Source organism: Podarcis filfolensis (assembly GCF_964270895.1).
Source record: "Podarcis filfolensis genome assembly, chromosome: 5".
In the NCBI taxonomy this organism is placed as follows: domain Eukaryota; kingdom Metazoa; phylum Chordata; class Lepidosauria; order Squamata; family Lacertidae; genus Podarcis; species Podarcis filfolensis.
Genome location: NC_139608.1, coordinates 20,750,686 through 20,771,656, shown reverse-complemented (window position 1 = coordinate 20,771,656; position 20,971 = coordinate 20,750,686). Strand labels below are relative to the sequence as shown.

General features: G+C 42.2%; 2 protein-coding genes across 25 annotated transcripts in view; one reads left to right on the top strand and one right to left on the bottom strand.

Moving 5' to 3' along the window:
- Window positions 1-2,601, bottom strand: part of VEPH1 (ventricular zone expressed PH domain containing 1) — a 154,004-nt gene extending 151,403 nt beyond the window's left edge. For 10 of the 13 annotated variants that reach the window (XR_014547960.1, XM_083613207.1, XM_083613208.1 and 7 more), the window contains exon 1: window positions 1,585-1,704. The gene's annotated coding sequence lies outside the window, so the exon portion shown is untranslated. Of the gene's footprint in view, window positions 1-1,584; window positions 1,708-2,344 lie in introns of those variants that run through there. The other 3 variants (XM_083613211.1, XM_083613212.1, XM_083613214.1) reach the window with 2 other exon arrangements.
- On the top strand, window positions 1,395-15,807 carry LOC310762434 (lysosomal amino acid transporter 1 homolog). 12 transcript variants are annotated; one of them, XM_083613562.1, is made up of 11 exons: window positions 1,395-1,706; window positions 3,030-3,143; window positions 3,332-3,386; window positions 4,939-5,024; window positions 5,507-5,645; window positions 8,223-8,352; window positions 9,546-9,636; window positions 10,884-11,008; window positions 11,288-11,383; window positions 12,290-12,475; window positions 15,457-15,807. In XM_083613562.1, the coding sequence occupies exons 4-11, from the start codon at window positions 4,958-4,960 to the stop codon at window positions 15,553-15,555; spliced, it is 933 nt and encodes a 310-aa protein (XP_083469688.1). In that variant the 5' UTR covers window positions 1,395-1,706; window positions 3,030-3,143; window positions 3,332-3,386; window positions 4,939-4,957; the 3' UTR covers window positions 15,556-15,807. The 12 variants fall into 12 exon arrangements, 11 of the variants coding, with proteins under 11 accessions (XP_083469688.1, XP_083469692.1, XP_083469691.1 ...); XM_083613566.1 differs by having other exon boundaries at window positions 1,396-1,706; window positions 5,306-5,645; XM_083613559.1 differs by having other exon boundaries at window positions 1,620-1,706; window positions 3,030-3,151.
- Window positions 15,808-20,971: the final 5,164 nt, after the last annotated feature.

Sequence of the window (20,971 nt, the reverse complement as noted above, 5' to 3'; positions counted from 1 at the left end):
GGAATGAAATCAGGATACCTGCAATGAACGTGGATGGAAAGTTTTTGTAGATTTCCCCACCTAATCTTACTTACATTTACTATTGAAAACACGGGACTCCTGTATCACGTTCTGCAGTAAGAGTAATCTGGCATCCAATGCCAATTTTGTGCTGGCAGATGCTTGTTTGATTTCTTTTCTATGAGTGCCTAGTGGGAAACATGGATCACAAATACAACTGCGTGTGTTGAAACATTGCATTCGAAATATATTAGGATCAACGTAGAAGAGGTACAAAACAGCTACGGTAAATATGTAAAATATGGGGGGGGGGTCCCTTAAAGATGATTTAGGTGGTAAAGGGAGAACCACTAGCCTTACTTCATTTCCTAGCCTTGTGTAACTTCCCTCTACCCAGGGGAGATGACTTTGTGGAGGCGATCCCTGCTTGTAGGCTAGCACGCTCAGGCCGGTATTATAGTGTAACCCACATTCAAAACAATTGCGCCCTCCAAGTGTGACCAGATGGTGCAAAATTAGATGAACTCTTTCCATTTTTTGTGATTGCACAGGGGAGGGAAATTTTGGCAGGCGCCGGGGTGTGTGTGTGTGTGTGGTGGTGGTGGTGAAAAGAAAGCATGCTCCATTAATAATAATAATAATAAATTGTATTTATACCCCGCCCTCCCTGGCCAGAGCCGGGCTCAGGGCGGCTAACACCAGTTGTGGAACCAGAAAGCATTTTCTATTGTGGAACCATAATAGAAATCCTAATGGGTCCAGGTGCGAATTGAAGCAACCGTACAAGGTTGCTGGAAGAATCCAGATTTCCACACCTCAGATTTTTCCTGAGAAATAATAATAATAATAATAATAATAATAAACAAAACAACAACAACAACAACAACAACAACAATAATAATATAATTCATAATTCATAATAATAATTTAGAATAATAATAAAGTTATTATTATCATCATCATCATCAACAACAACAACAGCCGTTCTTTGCAATCCTGTGGACTCCAAAGGAAGCCCCTCACGACGACCGACCCGAGCAGGGCCCTAGGCCGCCTCCTCCCTCGGAGCCCCCGCGGCCTTTCCTCTCGTCCTCCTGCTCGGAGGTTTCCCTCAGGGAAGGCGGCCAACTGTCAGCAGAGGGAGCTGCAGGCCAGCCGGCCAGCCGGCGCCATCTCCGCCTTCTCTCCCGCAGCTCCGGGCTTGGACAGCAGGGAGAGGAAGGAAGAGGCCTGCCTGGGCTGCCGGCCCTCCTCGCCGCGCTCGGTCTCAGCCCGGCTCAACGGCAACGGATTCGGCCGCTGCAACGAAGCCTTTCCCGGGACCGGCGCTCTCTTTCTCTCTCTCTCTCGGCTCGCGGGGGTGGGTGCCTCTCCTATACTGGGGGATGGGCTGGGGTAGGGGCTTCATCTTTAATGGAGTTTTAAAAATATATTTTTCTCCACAAAAGCTGGAGCCCGGTTCTCTTCCTGGGTGTAAAATAAACGGCATTGTGGTGAGATCTCCGTTGCGTCTAGAGCAAACTGTCAGAAACTTCCATCGGCCTGGATTGATTGATTGATTGATTGATTGATTGACTGATTTACAAATGTTTTGTTTCTAACATCTTGTCTCCGCACAGGCTGCGCCCTCGTGGAATGTAACGTGTGAACGCCCGCAAATCAGCTGGGGTTGAGGGTTTAGCATCTTCCTGGGATCAGATCGAAAGGTAAAGAGCCACCCCTCTTCCTGTTCACACGCAGCCCTACCGGGGTGTGCGTGTGGGATATTTGGAGAAGGGAGGGTTGACTTCACACCTGCTGCCCCTGTTTCTGACCTCCTGGGTGCTCGTTCAGAAGATCAAATGAATGTGTGGAGCTTTGGAGAAGGGAAAGCAGGCGCATCCCCCCCCCAAAAAAATCAATTCACTGTTCATCCAAAAAGGTTGACGTTAACTTCTTTTCTGGTAGGCCAGTGAATAGGTGAAAAATGTAAACCCAGCAAGAATTTCTTAATCCCAGCACCTCTGGGTGCCTTGTGTTTATTGTGGGATAGGTACACTCATACATTCTTATTTATTTATTGCAGCATCCGCACAACACCATTGACATCTAAATGCCAGTCTATACACTCATCCCTCCCTTAAACTGGATGTACCCTTTCCAGCATCTTTTGATAAGTAAATAATAATAATAATAAGAATAAGAATAATAGCAACAATCCTGTTGCCAATGTTCTATTTCAGGTGCGGGGTGGGGACTATATTCACAGTAAAAAAAATAATAATACAGTAGTTTAAAAGTGGTGGGATGATCCTGATCACACAGTGTCACCAAAGTTTTAAGAGCTATCTATGTGTTTACTTACCACCCATGTCACTGCAGGAATGCTCCCTTTTACCAGAAGTGAGCCTCTCTATTGCTTATCTCCCCTTGCATTTTGGTAGTTCTGGCCTGTTTTTGGTGTAGCTGCATATTGTTCTTAACAGCAGAATCCTAAGCTTGTTCAGAAGCACCTTTCTGTTAAATGTGGTTTCCTGCCAGGTAAAGTGATACAGCATTGAAGCTAAAGCAAGAAGTCTTGAATTTCGAGCCTGCTTGATAAGCCCTTGAAGCTGACCCTATGTAGGTGAAGTGCAGGATTTGGCAAAAAGCATCTAAGTGTCTTGACCAGCTGACAGGTTTTCTATGAAATCTTTTAGCTGATACTAAGCATACTGCTTGACAATGGCTGGTGTTGCATAAATGTTAACTAGCAAAAGACAACAGAATAACATGCACCAGAGGAGATGTTGTGCAGCAAGGGGCCAAAGGCCAGACCTTCAGCCTCCAGAGGATTGTCAGCTTACCTGTATAATTCCTTTTGAACTGCTTGCTTCCTATAATAACTGGTGCTGGTTAACGTCCTGATGTGTCAGGTTAAACATGAAAAGCAAGTTACCCAAGATGACTGTAGATATTTAGCTATCCTTTCAGTAAGTACTGAGTAGTACCATAATCAAGGTATTCACCTGACTAAACCAGAATGTACTCTCCCCCCCCCCCACTTCCAGGTCACATGATGCTAATTCCCAACAATATTAACTGCTAGTTTGATACTCCAACATGTACCACGTTGTGTTGTTAGAGCTACCACAGAGGCCTCCCAGGGACATGCAAGCCCCGAGGTAATGAAGTGAGTTCTGCTTTAATAATGCATTGCATTGATTTTTTTCCCACTGTATTAGTCTTTTAGTTTTATGGTTGTTATCTTGGATTTTTTTTACAGTTTGATTTTTCTTTGTCTCCATTTCAAATTTGAAAAGAGCCAGGGAAATAATACAGTCTGGTGGCGCTTTTTTTTCTTCCTTAATAGGTTGTTGCCAATGCCTTTAATGTGTGGCAGAGGGGAAACTTTCAAAGGAACGAAGGTAATAAAGTCAAGTAGAAAGGAAATATGTAACTATCTTTGTTTACATAAAATGGGATGATACTTTATGTACCTTTAGATTTAAAAGTAGGGTTGTGGCACCTTGGGTAGATCAGGGTAGATCAAATGGGTAATTTGTAGCAGCTCGGTAACGAGTTCTAAGTTCCAGTTTTTCCATATGCCATATGATTTGTTTGCAGATGACTTTGTGTCAAAGCAAGCATTGTCCCACAGTTTCCAGTACATTCCCCCCCCCCCCAATCACTTTCCATATTGCAAAAAGTCTGGTTTATGGGGAAAGGGGGTTTGTTGCACAAGATTTCGCAATCAACCCATGGAGGACATGGAATGGAGATTAGCCTCTTGGTGTGTGTAATTCTTAGCTAACGCTGAAAAATCTCAAGAGAATGATACAGTCCCATGCTATATCCTTCTCGTCTGCTAAACACACTGTGCTGCAAATCAAACTTGTACCAGCAGCCCCCCTTTGTTTTCCCACCCCTTCATATGGTTCTATATGTGCTAATTATTACACTTAAGAGACAAGACTCAAATGTATTCAAAGTTTTGTAATAATATTTTTCCTCCATAGTATTTCGTGAATTTTAGAGGGTACCAGCAACATGGCATACTGCTGTTACCTTCCAAAGCACCTTCATATTTTATTAAATAAATTCTTGAACTCTGGAGATTTAGATGAAAATCCTAGCTTTAATTTGCAGTACAAATTAGTCACATAGGATGCAGATAACTCTATAAATTTTACTCGTTAAAGCCCTTGAACCAGTCTATACAGTACTTAACAGTTAGTCTGGCAAAAGGTTGGGTCACAGATAAGGGATATGTATCCATATCTGTAGTTGCAAGCATGGGATCAGTGACTGCCAGTTATTCCGTATTACTTAACAAACAATATAAGAATATGGTGCTTAGTTTTAATTTCTTTTGTTCTGTAGTACATATTCACATCACAAATGTTCTACCGTTTTTCTTTTCTTTTTTCTTCTTCTTTGCTTTAGGATTAATTGTTTTAATAATAAAAACAATTAATCAAAGCGTTATTTAGACAGCATGAAGACATATACAAGAAGGCTGTAAATGAGAAGAAACTGAAACATTCCAAAACAAGTTTACAAACCCCATCCAAGTCATATTGACTGCATCAAATATTGCCTCCCAATTTAACGTTTAAAACTAGGGTAACAGTGGCAAGTCAACTGGACTATGAGCCATGCAAGAGTATTGTAGCTGCTGTTTACTTCAACAGGGCTTGTACTGGAGAATTTCCAGATGGATTGATCCCTCTGTTATTAGCTTATGAAAAGTCTTGGGGGCAAGGAAGGAAATGAAAAATACAATCAGTAAACTGCTGCACCCAGGCAAATATGAAGCTTCTCCCACCGCACCCCCATGTCATTAGTGTTAAATAATGACATAAAATGGAATTTACGCAATATGCAATGTAGCAAATTATATTAAGGAAAACCATTATAAACAGTTCAACACTTGTTTTTCCTTCTGTTACTCTAATGCAGTTGTTTGTTTATTTATAGTAATACATCCCGTATATGAATGTATCATGCTTTCAAAGGTGCAGAAATGTTAAATTACAATTTTGCTGTAGTGGACACTTTAGCAGGTACAACTATATTACTGTTTTTACAGTTCTCCGACTGTCTTATGATAGAAAGGTAATGACACTTAAGAAACTGCGCCCTGAGATCCGGTATAGAAAAGTGGCCCATTTCAACTGGCATAAGAATACTCAAATGCTGAGTGGGTTAACATCTATATTTTAAATTTTCTTTCTTGCTTTGGAGTTTGCCTTTCATATGTGTCCAAATAGAATAATTAGCTGGATTTGTCTTTTAAATTGATGTATGAATGCTGGATGTATTTTATTTTCTTTGAATTTGGCAGGCCCTCCTGTGAGGTTGGAAACAAATTGTTGTACCCAATCATCCATCTGGATGTGGGAGCTTTGAAGGGGAAGAGAGAATATTCAGAACTGGTAAATGGATTTGCATGGGGTTCAGAACTGAGCCAACTTCTGAAATAATATCCCTCAACTTGAATAGATGGCTCTTCAGCAGCCTCCACATGCTTTTAATATCTCCCCAGTCGCGGATAGGAGATTGTGTCTAAATGGAACACCCTGGATTTGGCATCTCCTGGAAGAGTGTGTCGGGAATGCGTGGGAGTATTGGAGTGTTGTCATAGGCCTGATCTCCATTGTCTGCTTTCTGTTTGCTGCACTACCGTGAGTTTAAAATCTTTAAGTACTTCTCAGATTCATACATGAGTAATCTTGCCTGAAGCTCTTCTCAGAAGCTGCCTCTCTCTCTTTTTTTTTAGGTTCATTCTTTGATGCATTTCTGTCCCTATCTGCATCGAATAAATAGGATATGCCAGAGCAGCATGTTTCTCCTGTTTAAAGCAATATTTGATGGTTGACAAATTAGCTTGCTGCACTCTACTGTTGTGGTGACTTACGCTAATCTTTGCTATTTGGAGCAAATAAGAACACGTCACCCCCTTCTCCTTTGATCTCTGCATCATTAAAACATGTGCATTTCACACACTTAAATGGAGAGGGCAGAGTACATTATTATTGTTGTTGTTATTATTATTATTAAAAAATAATAATTAGTAATAATAATTTGTTTTTTATACCCCGCCCATCTGGCTGGGTTTCCCCAGCCACTATGGGTGGACCCCAACAGAATAATAATAATAATAATAATAATAATAATAATAATAATACGATAAAACATTAAAAACTTCCCTAAACACGGCTGCCTTCAGATGTCTTCCAAAAGTCAGATAGTTGTTTATTTCCTTGGCATCTGATGGGAGGGTGTTTCACAGGGCGGGTGCCACTAGCGAGAAGGCCCTCTGCCTGGTTCCCTGTAATCTCACTTCTCACAGTGAGGGAACTTGCCAGAAGGCCCTCAGAGCTGGACCTCAGTGTCCGGGCTGGACGAGGGGGGTGGAGACGCTCCTTCAGGTATACTGGGCCGGGGCAGCATTCTGTCCATTCTGTTGTTTGGTTCAAAGGACAAGCTGCCACACCTGTGTTGCTTCCCCCACCCCGACAGCAAGAAGACTGACCCACATGTGGTGGTGGTAAAGAGTAGATCTAGGAGTGTGTAACATAGTATCCCGGAACCAGGTGCGCTCAAGATGCTGTTGGAGTGTAACTTTCATCCTCTCTGGCAACCACTGAGTGCAGAGGAAGATGTGCTGCTTCCCCCTCTCCACCAGCCTGCACCTGTATGCAATTCCGCATCACCTGTGGTTCCAGGCAGGAACTTAAATACAATGTTGTGCTGCAGTTTGTTTTCCCAGTACATACATCACTTGCAGTAACAAAGTATAACAATCTAGCTGGTTGAACCTGAAGGGGTCACAGAAGAGCTTTAAGTCACCTACTGTCTTGTCTTAGAAAAGAGCAACCAACTTTTCCCCTGGTATCATGATGTAACCCAGGGTAGGAAATGCCCACCAGGTGTTTTGGACTGCAACTCCTGTCCTCCCTGAACAGTCGCCACGCTGGCCAGGACCGATGGGAGTTTGGGCATAAAGCAGAGAGTCTTGGGTTTGGAAGGCTAGGTTCAAAAAAGATTTCATTCAGTGATGTATTCGCTCTCTCAATTCCTCACTTGTACAACAGGAATACCAGAGACCATCGCCACAGGTTTATTGGGAGGGAAAATGGGAGGTTTGTAAAACACTTTGCTCAGCAAGTGAAAATGGATACAGCCATTATCACATACCAAGAAAGAGAGGGGAAGAAGAATGTGTTTTGCCCATTGATATCACTGGAGCTTACTTCTGAGTAGATATTTAGCACCGCAGCTCCCCTATTCTTCCTTCTGCTTTCTGCCAATGTTCTCTCTAACCTACAGAGCATTGAAATTGTTCAAAGCAATCCATATCCCATTTGAGACCAATGGCAAAATTCCCATTGATTCTTTTCCTGGATTGCCCCCATTGTACCACTTATTGCTTCTCTTTCAATTGCTGGTTAGTCTCTGTGCATTCATTTCAAGTATGTAGGTTGGCAATAGCAGGAACAGAGCATGGAATTCTCCCAGCAGGGAGGAAATGGCTGAAGTTAAGTGGGATTCATTTTGAAGTCTGTTATCTTGGGGAAGCCTGTAACTTATTGAACCAACTGTCTGGAAATTTGTGCTGAATAAAACCTGTGTTGCAAAGCCTTTGAGCCCCTTGGGTTTTACTCAAAAGGGGCGTCGTCATTAAAAATGTCACTTTTTGTAGAATGGGATTTTTTTTTATGGGTCACTTTTGGTAATGAGCTCCATGAACAGTTTAACAATTCAAAGGCTTGAATAAAGCTCTCAAGTCTGTTATGAAAGCTTTGTGTGACCCTAGCCATTTTTAAGTGTGAATGTGCACTTTTTCAGGATTACTGAGCATGACAACTGAAGCATTATAAAAGCTGTTGCTCATAGCTCCTTCTTGTCTTTATTTCTGTGCTGTTAGTATGTATGATACGTTTGTGTATTTTTCATTAGGGCTGATTAGCAAAGTGTAAGAACTATTACTGTGCTATTCATTTTATGTATTATTTATTAATTAAAATTCCCAACCCCACACTTCTTGAGCTAGTGAACTCGTAATGATTAGCAGCACAGAAATAATCAGAGCAGTATTAGAACATAATATGATCAACACTTATAACTGTTTTGAACATGTTTGGTGTGAGCTTCCTTGGGGGCTGCCCACTTCACATCTTCTGCACTTTGCACTTATTTTTAGATTTTATTTGTGTAAAATGCAGCGCATCCTTTGGATTATTTTTTTTCTCCCCCAGTCAACTGTATGTTGCCTATCGGAATGGAAAAGTGGATCAAGCACTTTCATTGGGCTTTCTGCTATGCTGGATTGCTGGAGACCTCACCAGTTTTATTGGGTGCTACTTGACAAATCAACTTCCAATACAGGTAAGTAGTCCAAGTTTTAAATACAGTGGTACCACAGGATGCGAACGGGATCCATTCCGGAGCCCCGTTCACATCCTAAAGGGAACGTAAGACGCAACTGCGCATCTGCGCGTGCACTGGTCATGTTTTGCTGCTTCCCCACGTGCGTGTGACGTCATTTTGAGCGTCTGCGCATGCGTGAGCGACGAAACCTGGAAGTAACATGATCCATTACTTCCGGGTTGCCACAGAGCGCAACCCGAAAGCGCTCAAACTGAACCACATTCAACCTGAGGTATGACTGTATCTGGCTTAGTAGAGACCTGAGGCCAATTTTGCCTGTTTTTTTTTAATTTTACCAACTCAACAGGAGTCATTAACCATGAAAAAGACCCCCCCAAAAATTTTTTCCACTCAGTGTTTCTTTTAAGCCAGTGCTCTATTAATGCTCCCTCTCTTTGTACTCCATAGCACGCGTTCTCTTCCCTCCCTCCCTGCACCACCACAGATATATCTGAACCCCTTTGTTAACCTTTCCTTCCTCTTCTCTTTACGCCTCATTGTGTACCCTCTTCTATTTCTCTCTTCACTCCCATCCGGTTGCCAATGAGAGAACAAAATGCTGGGTTTGCTGGGCCTTTGGCCTGGTTCAGCAGGCCTCCTCTATATTCTTATCTCTGTCTTTGTCTCACTTCTCTCACACAGATCTCTTTGAAGTTCATCTCTGTAGCAACCCTCCCTTTCTCTCTACAACCCACAGAGTACTCTCCAACCTCCTGGCCTCCTATCCTTGTTACTCGCTTCCTGCCATTTTTCTCACCTCCGCTCTTCAGCTTTTTTGCTCTCCCTTCACCTCACACTCTCTCTGTTAAGAGATTGGGCCACATGGTGTAGTGGGGCTGGTTGGCTGCAACAGGCTGGGAAGTTGGCACCCAGTCTGCCATAGATTTCTGAATACGCAGAAGGAAAGGAGCAATGTGGACATAGTGACATAGTCAATCCTTGCCCCACATTTCATAGCCTTCCTTTGGCCTTAATTTTTTCCCTCAAAGAGGTGGGAAAGGACCACAAACAACAGAAGTTTGGAATTCTTTTTTATTGCCTGTTACCTTGATTTGCATAAAAGATAAAAATGGGATATAAGTAAAGATGCTATTTTGCCTACTTTGGATGTTTTGCACTAAAGTATGCACCGTTCTTTTCATCTTTTTCAGATAATCACTGCCATCTTTTACGTTAACATGGACATTATTATGATATCCCAGTTTGCCTATTATAAGCTAAAAAATCAGAAGGCGACAAAATGTGAGTCTGTTATTGGAGACTGCAGCTGGATGTAATTTGCTGCTGCTTTTAAAAACAAATTCTTAACACTTAGAAACTGCTTAAACCCTGGGTGTGTTTTTAAATAGCGTGTTTGCACTAGATGGCTTAGACTCGAGATGCCTTAAACACTAAATGTTTTTGCAGTTAGGATGCAATTACTTCTAGAAAAAGTTGCATTCCTGAATTATGATAGTCACACACATTCTCCTCCTGGCACTAAACAAGGGAAGAACTTGGGACCAGCGTTCAAAACTCCCATTGTTCTAGGAGCATTTTGTGACAGGGAATTTCATTAGCAGTTTCTGAGCTCTGGGTGCAGTCCTGCGCCTAAGATTTCAGATTAAAACTGCACAGTGGAAGGAAAGGGGAACGTTTTTCTGCCTCCCCACTTCCAGCCACTCTCTGGAGAAGACTGGAGAAGAGATCTTCTTAAGAATATTAGAGGGGCAGGCAGGGGAAGCACGGCTTTATTTTTTGCAGTCTTCAGATGAGGACTAAACCATGTGAAAAATGAACATAATATTTTAGCTGCAGTTCATTCATTTTCAGCTTTGTAGTCTTGTTATAAAAAAGTCTGTCTGGACATTCTGTTGTCGCTCCCATAACCTACGTTTAAGGTGCCATTTAGCTTTCATATGTCAGTTTCTAACACTGCTTGGGACTCATTTATTTTAAATAGATATCCTGGATAATGATTGGATAGTAAAGAGGTTGCTAAATCAATCCAGAAAATATGCCCAGGTTTAGGCTACAATCCTAACCCCCCCCCCCACTGAGTAAAATACCATTGAACTCAGTAAGGCTAACTTCAGAGCAGACTGGCATAGGATTGCACTGTCCTGCATTCATCTGTGTTCCATGGTTTACTACTTTTAGCATGATAGAGTTACCCTTAGACATTCCTGTGCAGCAGAACAAGTTCCTTGTATAATTTGCTAATAACGCTCAGCTGCTTTTCGTAGACAAGCCTTTGTGCTTTATGGGATCCACTCCAGAGGGCCCCAAGCTTGGAAGGCAGTTTTGAGGGAGGGGCTGGCATTTGAAAGGAAGAGGGGGCTTTTTTGTTTGGTTTTTTAAAAAACCACACTATTGCCACCAGTTCAGATGCTGGCCTGAAACTATTGGTATCACATATTATGTCTCTGTATATCACAAACAAATGTTAGATTTCTTTAAAAGCAATAATGAAGTACTTAGTTGGCCCTGATTTTCATTTGCTTTTCAAGGTGGCATAAACTTGAAAAACTGTTGTGTCATCTGGGTCTTGATGTGCATCCTACTCGGTTTGATTTTACCTGGTCCGTTACTGCTGCGGAACCAAGTCCAGAATACTCTTTCAGGAACAAGTGAGGTACAACTTTTTAATGTTTCTATTTTATTACTTTGCTTGTGCTGTTCTTGATACCGATAGTAGTGTGGTATAGAATTTCCAAGTACTTAAAACCCCAATGCTAACTAGCAGACTCAGTTTAATACCACTTTTTCCCATTTATTTAAATGATTTCTTAATTAATTGCATTGACTGCTGTGCATAGGTTAGGAGGCAATGCTGCCTTTTGTGTTTAAACTTCTGTCAATCTCGAAATTATTATTTCTCTCTGTGTGTGTGTGTGTGTTTTGTTATCTTCAGAAGTCTCATGGCATGATTGAGATGTCAGGATTTGTGTGTGGCTACATATCGTGTCTCTTTTATTTGGGATCTAGAATTCCCCAGCTGTATAAAAATGTAAGTATTTTATTACTTATTTCTAAAGACAGTGCACGCCACATGCAACATTTATTGATCAAGTTGGGGTCAGCTGCAGAGATTGGGAGCACTGGATCGTTCAGCATTTGAGGCTAATTTGAATAAATTCCTATAATTCCACTAAAGGTGACAAAGGTTTAATAGGTTGCCTATTAGGTTTATGATGCTGTGTCTGTAAAGGGACCCCTGACCATTAGGTCCAGTCGTGACCGACTCTGGAGTTGCGGCGCTCATCTCGCTTTATTGGCCGAGGGAGCCAGCGTACAGCTTCTGGGTCATGTGGCCAGCATGACTAAGCCGCTTCTGGTGAAACCAGAGCAGCACACGGAAATGCCATTTACCTTCCTGCCAGAGTGGTACCCATTTGTCTACTTGCACTTTGACGTGCTTTCAAACTGCTAGGTTGGCAGGAGCAGGGACCGAGCAATGGGAGCTCACCCTGTCGCGGGGATTCAAACTGCCGACCTTCTGATCAGCAAGTCCTAGGCTCTGCGGTTTAGCCCACAGCGCCACCCGCTGTATCTATAGTGGCCTGTAAATTTGGGAAAGTATTTAGTAGTGTAAAGCCTGTTTTGCATGCCAAGGTCCTAGATTCAATTCCTGACATCTCCTGGTAGGGCTGGGGGGGAATCCCTTTGTGGAATCCCGGAGAGCTGATCCCAGTCACTATAGACAGTATTGAGCTAGATGAACCAATAGTAGAAAGTTGTTCCTGTGTTCCTTTCTTTCTTTCTCTTAAAAGGTTGCCAATGAGAAAGACATGTGGAGGCCAAGATAGTTATCACAGGATTCCTAATTTATTTCTGGTCATGCATGTAAAGAAAAAGAAAAAGAAAAAAGTATGTGTACTTTTGCTATAACACTGCTTTTACATTTATTTTTTAGTTCCAAAGAAGATCCACAGAAGGCACCTCTTACCTGCTTTTTGCTTTAGCCATGATGGGAAACTGTACCTATGGTCTAAGCATTGTCTTAAAGATGCCTACGACACAGGATCTCGTAAATCTTTATTTCTGGCATCATCTCCCCTGGCTTATTGGGAGCTTTGGGGTTTTGTTTTTAGATATTTTTGTATCCTTTTCAGATGAAAATTACTAATATCACTGCAGCCTCCTGGTAAATAGCATTTTGCAGGCATATGATGAAGTAACAGCTTTTAGGTGAAAAGGCCTTCAGGGCTGTAGTAAGGAAACAGTATTCAGTAGGCTACCCTGTCATCAAATCTTTGCCCAGTTGGCACAAGTTTACTAAGTTTAGCTTCAGGTAGGTAGCTGTGTTGGTCTGATGCAGTCGAAATAAATAAAAAGAATTTAAAAATTGTCCAGTAGCACCTTGGAGACCATCTAAGTTTGTTCTGGGTATAAGCTTCCGTGTATCTGAAGAAGTGTGCATGCACACAAAAGCTTATACCCAGAACAAACTTAGATGGTCTCTAAGGTGCTACTGGACAATTTTTTAATATTTTTATTTATTTAGCTGTTATAGCACGCACATTTGTTCAGTTTGCTCAGTTGAGAACACATCTTTGAATGCGTTCAGCCTATATTTGTTGTTATATGGGATTCAAATAGGTATATCACATCCATCTGTCCATATACTGTATGATTATACTTGAAAGTGTGGCTTTGAAAAACTGTCAGAAGGAAGAAGAATGTTTAAGTCTGCAATCTTATGTACACACTTCCCTGGGAGATAAGCTCTACTGAACACAGTTGAAATTTAGTTCTGAGTAAACATGCATATGATTGAGCCCTACGTCTGCTACCCTGTATACACACCAAGTCCCATTCCATAGGATTGGGCTGTAAAATACATACAATTTTATATAGCATGTAGCACACTTACCATAAGGTTTTGTGGTTACAAGTTGATTAATAAGTAATTGATGACAACCTTAAATCACGGGTCTCTAGCATAATTTGCATCAGGAAGCGTTCATTAAATAAATGCTGCACCTTATTGGCTTTGCCTGTGCTGTTTGTTTCTGGTTTTGGTTTGGCAAATTGCACTCTGTCCCAGATAAAAGCTTATGGTTAGTCTGTAAAGCCATCTGCTAAATGACACAAAATGCTCCAGAATGAGAGGAGGGGGGAGGAATCTTTTCACCAAATTGTAGAAATGTGGTTGGCTTCACATTTCATATATGTGCTTCATGCCCACTCTAATATAGAAAGGAATTGTTTCAGATAAGCCTTAATGTTGTTAAAGAAGCACATTTTTTAAACAGCTGGCATTATCTATCAGAATACTTGTTCAGATTAAAGCGCCAGGCTGGACTGTCAAGTCTTTAAACCCAGAAAAAGAACATTTTATTCCACCCCACTTTATTCGTTTGCTAGGGTAATAATACGTATGTCTAACAATCCACTCCATAACACAGTTCAGTGACATTACTCCACTTCAGTGGGTTATATTGACTTTAATGCAACGGGTTTCACTTAACCTGAGTGAGCTGCACCTTGAGCTTTAAATGTTGCATTAAAGCCATCTCCTATCCACTAAAGGTAAAAGGTAAAGGACCCCTGACAGTTAAGTCCAGTCATGAACGACTCTGGGGTTGCGGCGCTCATCTTGCTTTACTGGCCGAGGGAGCCGACGTTTGTCTGCAGACAGTTTTTCTGGGTCATGTGGCCAGCATGACTAAGCCGCTTCTGGCGAAACTAGAGCAGCGCACGGAAATGCCGTTTACCTTTCCGCTGGAGCAGTACCTATTTATCTACTTGCACTTTGACGTGCTTTTGAACTGCTAGGTTGGCAGGAGCAGGGACTGAGCAACGGGAGCTCACCCCGTTGCGGGGATTCAAACCTCCAACCTTCCGATCAGCAAGCCCTAGGCTCTGTGGTTTAGACCACAGCACCACCCGCGTCCCTTCTCCTATCCACTAGATAACAATAAACTGCTAGCATAATTACCAAAAGGTTAATTAACCAAAGGTGGTTGGGAGGCTAGGTTTTCATTTTTGATAAGTTAAAGCAGACTTGATAACATGGCTATGGCAGATCAGCCAATATTGTGTTTAAGTGTGCCCTGTCAGGAGAATAATAGAAGTGCCAAAGGGGGTGGAAGCCACTTAGTATTGGTGTAGAAAAAGCTGCATGTGCCCTGTGATACACTTAGTGCATTGTTCTGTGAATATGCACAGCACCGGGAGAACCAAGACAAATCGTGACAATGCACAAGAACTGAGGTCACATAGGCCCCTCTCTTTTAATTCGTACTTTAATTGAAACGAATCCTAGTTAACAGGCTTGAAGTAGTCCATAATTCCCACTGTAGTACAAAAACGGTGTTGCCTGCTGCTGTGGTCTTTTTGCCTATTGGCAGCCTTCTGGAATGTATGGCTTCTAGCCATAGTTTGAACAAAAAACATTTTATTCCCCCAACGGTGAAAACCATGTCTGGGTCTATTTGGCTTTAGCTGGAAACATAACACTGGGAGGATTTCTCTCTCAAAAATCTGCCTCTGACCATGGCGGTGTATTTCTTGCCCATTTTCTAACGTTGTTTTATGGCACTGAACTTAAAAGGACTTGAAAATCACTAGCCACAAAGTTCTCCATGAGCAAAATGGCACACAATTCCCTGGCCACAAATATCTGCGCAGATTATTCTGTTGTGTGTCCTGTGTGAAGTCTGAATTGAATCTTAACGATGGATGATATCCAATTGTGGTCATCTGTTAGTAGGATGACTTTAAAGGGGGGTTAGTCAAATTCATGGAAATTAAGGATATTGGTGGCTACAATTCTCATGGCCATATTTTGTCCAGTAACGGGGGCAGTTTGCCTCCGAATACCAGTTGATTGCTGGGGTTTATAAGCAGGAGAGTTCTTCTGCGCTCATGTCTTGCTTGTGGGTTTCCACTCTTCATCTGATTGTCTACTGTGGGAGCAGAATGTTAGACTTGATGGGCCTTTCAGGGTGCTTCTAATGTCCTTCTGGCTGCTTAATTTAAACATTCACTTTTGTTGCTCACAACTCGAAAGCGATCGCTGTATAAATTGTCTTTCTGTCTCAAGTGACTAATAATTTCCCTGACTTTAACACCCAGATAACTGCACAGTTTATTTTGTATCGCAAGCGGAAGGAGAGAAGACCCAGCTTGGTGGCCTTGGAAGTTGAACCTCTGCTCATAAATGAAGATTCCTAACCTCCATATTTTTGCAGCGTTTCATTCTGAAGTCTGGAAGGCTTTTCTTAAGCGAGGGGTGATGCTCATTAAAGACTCAACACACCATCAGGTGCTTACGCTTGGACAGATACGATATCACAAAGGAGGGGGAAAGCCAAAGTTAAAGTTCCAGGATATTGTTTGCGCTTCGGTTACTGGACTTCAAGAAGAGCTAACTCTTAAGGGGATTATCCATCCCAGGAATAAAGTTATTTTCCCCCCAATATTAAATCCATAGTTGCAAATATTTCATTTACTTTTTAACTACTTGGTTCATTCCTGCAATCTAGAGCTGCATTTCTTTTCTATGTGACAGTGTGATTCTAGTGATATCCTGGCTTTAGTCATTGTGGTTGTCCATTGTGCTGTCGAGGCCGTCAGTTCTTGTTTAGGGAACTAGAAACAGTGAGTGTGTTAAAAGCAACAGAGATGCTTGAGTTGTTCCTTGGAAAAGCAAGTACAAAGCCTGTATTATTTAAGATGCTTACGACTCTTGAGAATTTTGGGAGAAGTGGTAGTTCAAGAGTTATCAGTGTGGCATCCACAAGTGCACATGCAAATGTGCCTTGGAGACCGCTGGTTCCCCAAAGCTCCTTGTTAAAATTTGACCTGAAAGAAGCATTTAGTTGCAGCAAATAGAATAGTTTGTGGTGTGTGCCCATGACAATTTCTCTGGTTTGCTCTTGGTCCCATGTTTGTGTAGCACAGTATAGAACTCGATGGAGTACCAGTCATTCTCAGTCTAAAACATATTACAGTGGTACCTCTGGTTACGTACTTAATTCGTTCCGGAGGTCCATTCTTAACCTGAAACTGTTCGTAACCTGAAGCACCACTTTAGCTAATGGGGCCTCCCGCTAATGGGGCCTCTTCCTGAAGCAAAGTTCTTAACCCAAGGTACTATTTTTGGGTTAGTGGAGTCTGTAACCTGAAGCGTATGTAACCCGAGGTACCACTGTACTACTACTTCTTCTTCTTCTTCTTCTTCTTCTTCTTCTTCTTCCTCTTCCTCTTCCTCTTCCTCTTCCTCTTCCTCTTCCTCTTCCTCTTCCTCTTCTCCTTCTCCTTCTTCGGCAATCACTCATAGCTGAGTAAGATTGTCTTCCATGAATGTGTTCTTAACAGTGTGTCCATAAGTGACTGTGGAGGCCAATTCTGGATCTGCACATCCTTCCACAGTGGGACCATAGGTTTCCAGGTGGGAGTTGATCACAGTGAGGATTTGCCAAACATACCTTCTTTGCTCACTTCTCCCTTTCGTCCTGAGTTCGTGTTTCTTCAAAGTCCATGATGTCTTTGGTTAAGGCTGTTCTTCAGTTGAAGCACTCGCAGGCCAGTGATTCCAGTTGTCAGTGTTTATACTGCATTTTTAAAGATTTGCATTGAGAGCATATTTAAAGCTCTTTTGTTGTCCACCAGCATTACCATTTGGGATACTAAGGTTCTCAAAGTGTGAGATGGGCCACCTTAAGGACACAGTACAATAGAACAGGCACAATCTGATGCCTAGCCCTGATTAAAAATATGAACATGAAGAAACAGACAAACAAAAGTTCATAAAATTAAAAAATTGTAATGTTCAGATCCCCCTCTCCATATATGCAAAATAACTACAGCCCGACCTCCCCAAAAAACAGGCCAAAAGAGGAAACAACTCTTCCTGCAGCCAAACAAAAAAGTTATTGCCTGTGAATCCCATGATTCCCATGTAGCAACCAAGTGAGTTTAAGACATCAGAGCACATCTTTTAATCTCACATGGTTCGTGGGATTTTAAAACTTGGAATATTCCTTTCCCTGTCCAGTTTTTAAGTCAAAAGAGAGTATTTATTGTATATATCCCTCTCCACTTGGGTGCTGCATCTGTGGATCAGGTCCATGTGTTTGCTGTATACATATTTTACCATGTGCAATGTTTGTTAATTGTTCCACTGTATGGGGGGTGGGGACACCAAAGTTTATATGGATTTTCTAGCTAGAATCTGATTTTCTGGGGTGGGGGAGTACAGTACAGTCTAACTTGGAGACAGATGTTGTTTCGGTCATTGCTATTTTTCTAGAAAAAGAGGTGCCAGAACTCACCATGAAAACCTCCCTTAATCTCTTACAATGCCAATGGTGCCCAAATGAGAGGTGCTAGTACTGAGTTTCCGCAAGTTCCGGCTGGGGGAAAAAAGCCCTGGTTTTGGTTGATCTGGGCTACCCAATTAAGGTAGTGGGTTAACTTTTTGAACCAGATCTACTAGGGCATTTATTCACAGAACCACATGGATTGTGATCTGACCATTTGCCTCAGGCAATTCAACTAAGAACCATGCTCAGTGTATTGTAGAAATCTTTTCAGACTTAGGGTATATTGAATGATGGTACCTTCCTATTGTCTCAGTTCCATACTTCCGTTGTGTGAAGGTTTTAGGATACAGGCATACCTTAGACCCCGAATGCCTTGGTACTCATAACGCCACAAACTCGGGAGTGTTCTAGTTTGTGAATGTTCTTTGGAACCCGAACGTCCAGCGGGGCTTCCGCGGCTTCTGATTGGCTGCAGGAAGCTCCTGCAGCCAATCAGAAGCCGCACTTTGGTTTCCGAACATTTTGGAAGTTGAACGAACTTTCGGAACGGATTCTGTTTGACTTCCGAAATACGACTGTACTTTCCTTATAAAGAAAAGCTAAAGAAATTGTGGAGGCTCACTTTTGAGTGAGTGAGTGTGTGTGTGTGTGTGTATAAATATATATATATATGAGACACAATATAGTTTTATCACATTATGAGCAACATGGTGAGAGTGGAAAGAAGGAATCTTAGAAAAACTATTGGTATCAGGTTTTTGGTGTGATCCCATGCTGCAGATATCCCTCCCTTCATTCCTCACCATTGGCCATGCTGCCTGGGACTGATGGTAACTGAAGTCCCAACAACATCGTGGGAGATCCCTGAACTAGAGCATGACAAAGACAAGCCCTAATAATAGGATTTCATTACTATGCTTATCTGGAAATGAGCCTACGAGGTGCGGGAGCGGAACAATGTAGTCAGATAACGAGGGTTTGGGGTGACATCTTTTAATTTAGCTTTTAATTTCCTTATAATGCAGGATTTACACTGCAGCCCGTGGCAGCTCCTTGCAGTATCACGGTGAACCTGGGATGCTATGATAATTGGTAACTATTACATCTGATGTACCATAATGACTTGGCATATCACATTGCTAGGTCTTGTGTTAATTTTCCTGGTCCACCAAATGTTGACAAATGTCAAAGTAAACTTGTGTTCCCTGTGGATTTCATTTTTCTTTTGTAGATTTCTAAAAGCATAATAACTGTCATGAAATCTGGCAGCCGGGCACTGGGATATTTTTAAGTCTCTGGTTTCAGGCAAAATTCCTAGAACGGATCAGATTCCATTATCTGAAACTGACTCTAAAGCAAGAGACCTCATTACTAGGAAAGAAAGAAAAAAAAGACTGTTGTGCGATGCCTATGAATTCTGGTTCATGAGTATTTCCAACCAATTCTTTTGACATTTAGTGTAACACTGAGTTTCTGTAGAACAAGAAAAGGTAACTGTAGCTATCTGCGTGGAGCGTTCATGGTGATGCAGATTGTTCATGAATAATAATTCTGAGCACAAATTCTTGCTCCAGAGATGCTATCTTCATGCATGGTTCCAGCAAATTAAGAACCCCACATATTATGATCCAAGAATGCATAGGGATCTTATGTTTCAGATCCCTGATCTTAGCATACTTGGGTCCGCATGAATCAGCTGTGTTGATATTGCTCAGGCTGTTGGGCCTCTGCTCCTAAAACTAACACAGGTGAGCTGTATGACCTGCCTATCAAACATTAAAGGATGCTAACCCGCCAACAGGTCATGGGCCATCAACCACCCTGACTTGAACAGGTTTTTTACTGTTTACTACTAAAGATAGCTGCTGCTGTTTTTATCTATTATTATTTTTTTGTACCCCACTGTTCAGGTACCTAACAGCAATAAAATATTGACACAATTGTTATTTGTTTGTTTGTTGCAGTTTTTTTTATTTTTTACCCTGCTCTTTTGGTTGGGGGTGGGGAGCATCCTGAGTGCCTTACATAGATCAGTGGTAAGATGATCCTTGCCTCCAAGCTTACAATCTAAGAGTGCAGTAGGACGCAGGTTCAAGGGACGCAGGTGGTGCTGTGGTATAAACCACTGCGCTTCTGGGCTTGCCGATCAGAAGGTTGGCGGTTCAAATCCCCGCAATGGAGTGAGCCTCCGTTGCTCTGTCCCAGCTCGTGCCAACCTAGCAGTTTGAAAGCATGCCAGTGCAAGTAGATAAATAGGTACTGCTATGGCGGGAAGGTAAACAGTGTTTCTGTGCGCTCTGGCTTCCGTCACAGTGTTCCGTTGCGCCAGAAGTGGTTTAGTCATGCTGCCCACATGACCCGGAAAGCTGTCTGTGGACAAACACCGGCTCCCTCGGCCTGAAAGTGAGATGAACACCGCAACCCCATAGTCACCTTTGACTGGACTTAATCATCCAGGGGTCCTTTACCTTTTACCTTTACCTTTACCTTACCCTTTGGTTTCAGATAGTACATGGGTAGACGAGTCTAAAAAGCCCAGGACACAAATTTTCATGGCCCTCTAGCAGCTATGGTGGCTCATTTACCAGAAGTAATGTATTTAGTGTTAACTCTGGAAGTGTAAACTCGATTCTGCAGCCGCCTAGAGCAAAATATACCATATTTCCCCGTGTATAAGACTAGGGTTTTTTCCTAAAAAATAATGTCTAAAATTTGGGAGCATCTTAGAAATGGGGGCCATCTCCCCCCATTTTCTTAAATCGGCATCCCCAAAAATAGGGGGCGTGTTATACATGGGGGCATCTTATAGACGGGAAAATACGGTGCAGTGGTACCTTGGGTTACAGACGCTTCAGGTTACATACGCTTCAGGTTACAGACTCTGCTAACCCAGAAATAATACCTCGGGATAAGAACTTTACTTCAGGGTGACAACAGAAATTGTGCGGCGGTGGCACGGCTGCAGCAGGAGGCCCCATTATCTAAAGTGGTACCTCAGGTTAAGAACAGTTTCAGGTTAAGAACAGACCTCCAGAATGAATTAAGTTCTTAACCTGAGGTACCACTGTACATACATTTGTGTCCCAGGCTTTTTAGACTCGTCTACCCATGTACTATCTGAAACCAAAGGGGCGCATGGGTTGCCAGGTATGAAGTATATTGACATTATTTTCAGCTCTCCTACCCCACTATAAAAGACTTGACACAAGGGGGGGGGGAGGCTGGGGAGGGAGGAGGAAGAAAGCAAGCTCATGCATCAGTTCTTAAAGTGACCTGCTTGGATGGGAAACAGTTGAGGCAGCCAGATGGAAAAGCTAATTTCA

Bases quoted from the DNA above. Each gene is read 5' to 3' on its own strand.
- LOC310762434 (XM_083613562.1), top strand. From the start codon at position 4,958: ATGTATCATGCTTTCAAAGGTGCAGAAATGTTAAATTACAATTTTGCT. The intron at 5,646-8,222 runs GTGAGTTTAAAA...TTTCTCCCCCAG, and splicing joins TTTCTGTTTGCTGCACTACC to TCAACTGTATGTTGCCTATC. The intron at 11,009-11,287 runs GTACAACTTTTT...TGTTATCTTCAG, and splicing joins CTCTTTCAGGAACAAGTGAG to AAGTCTCATGGCATGATTGA.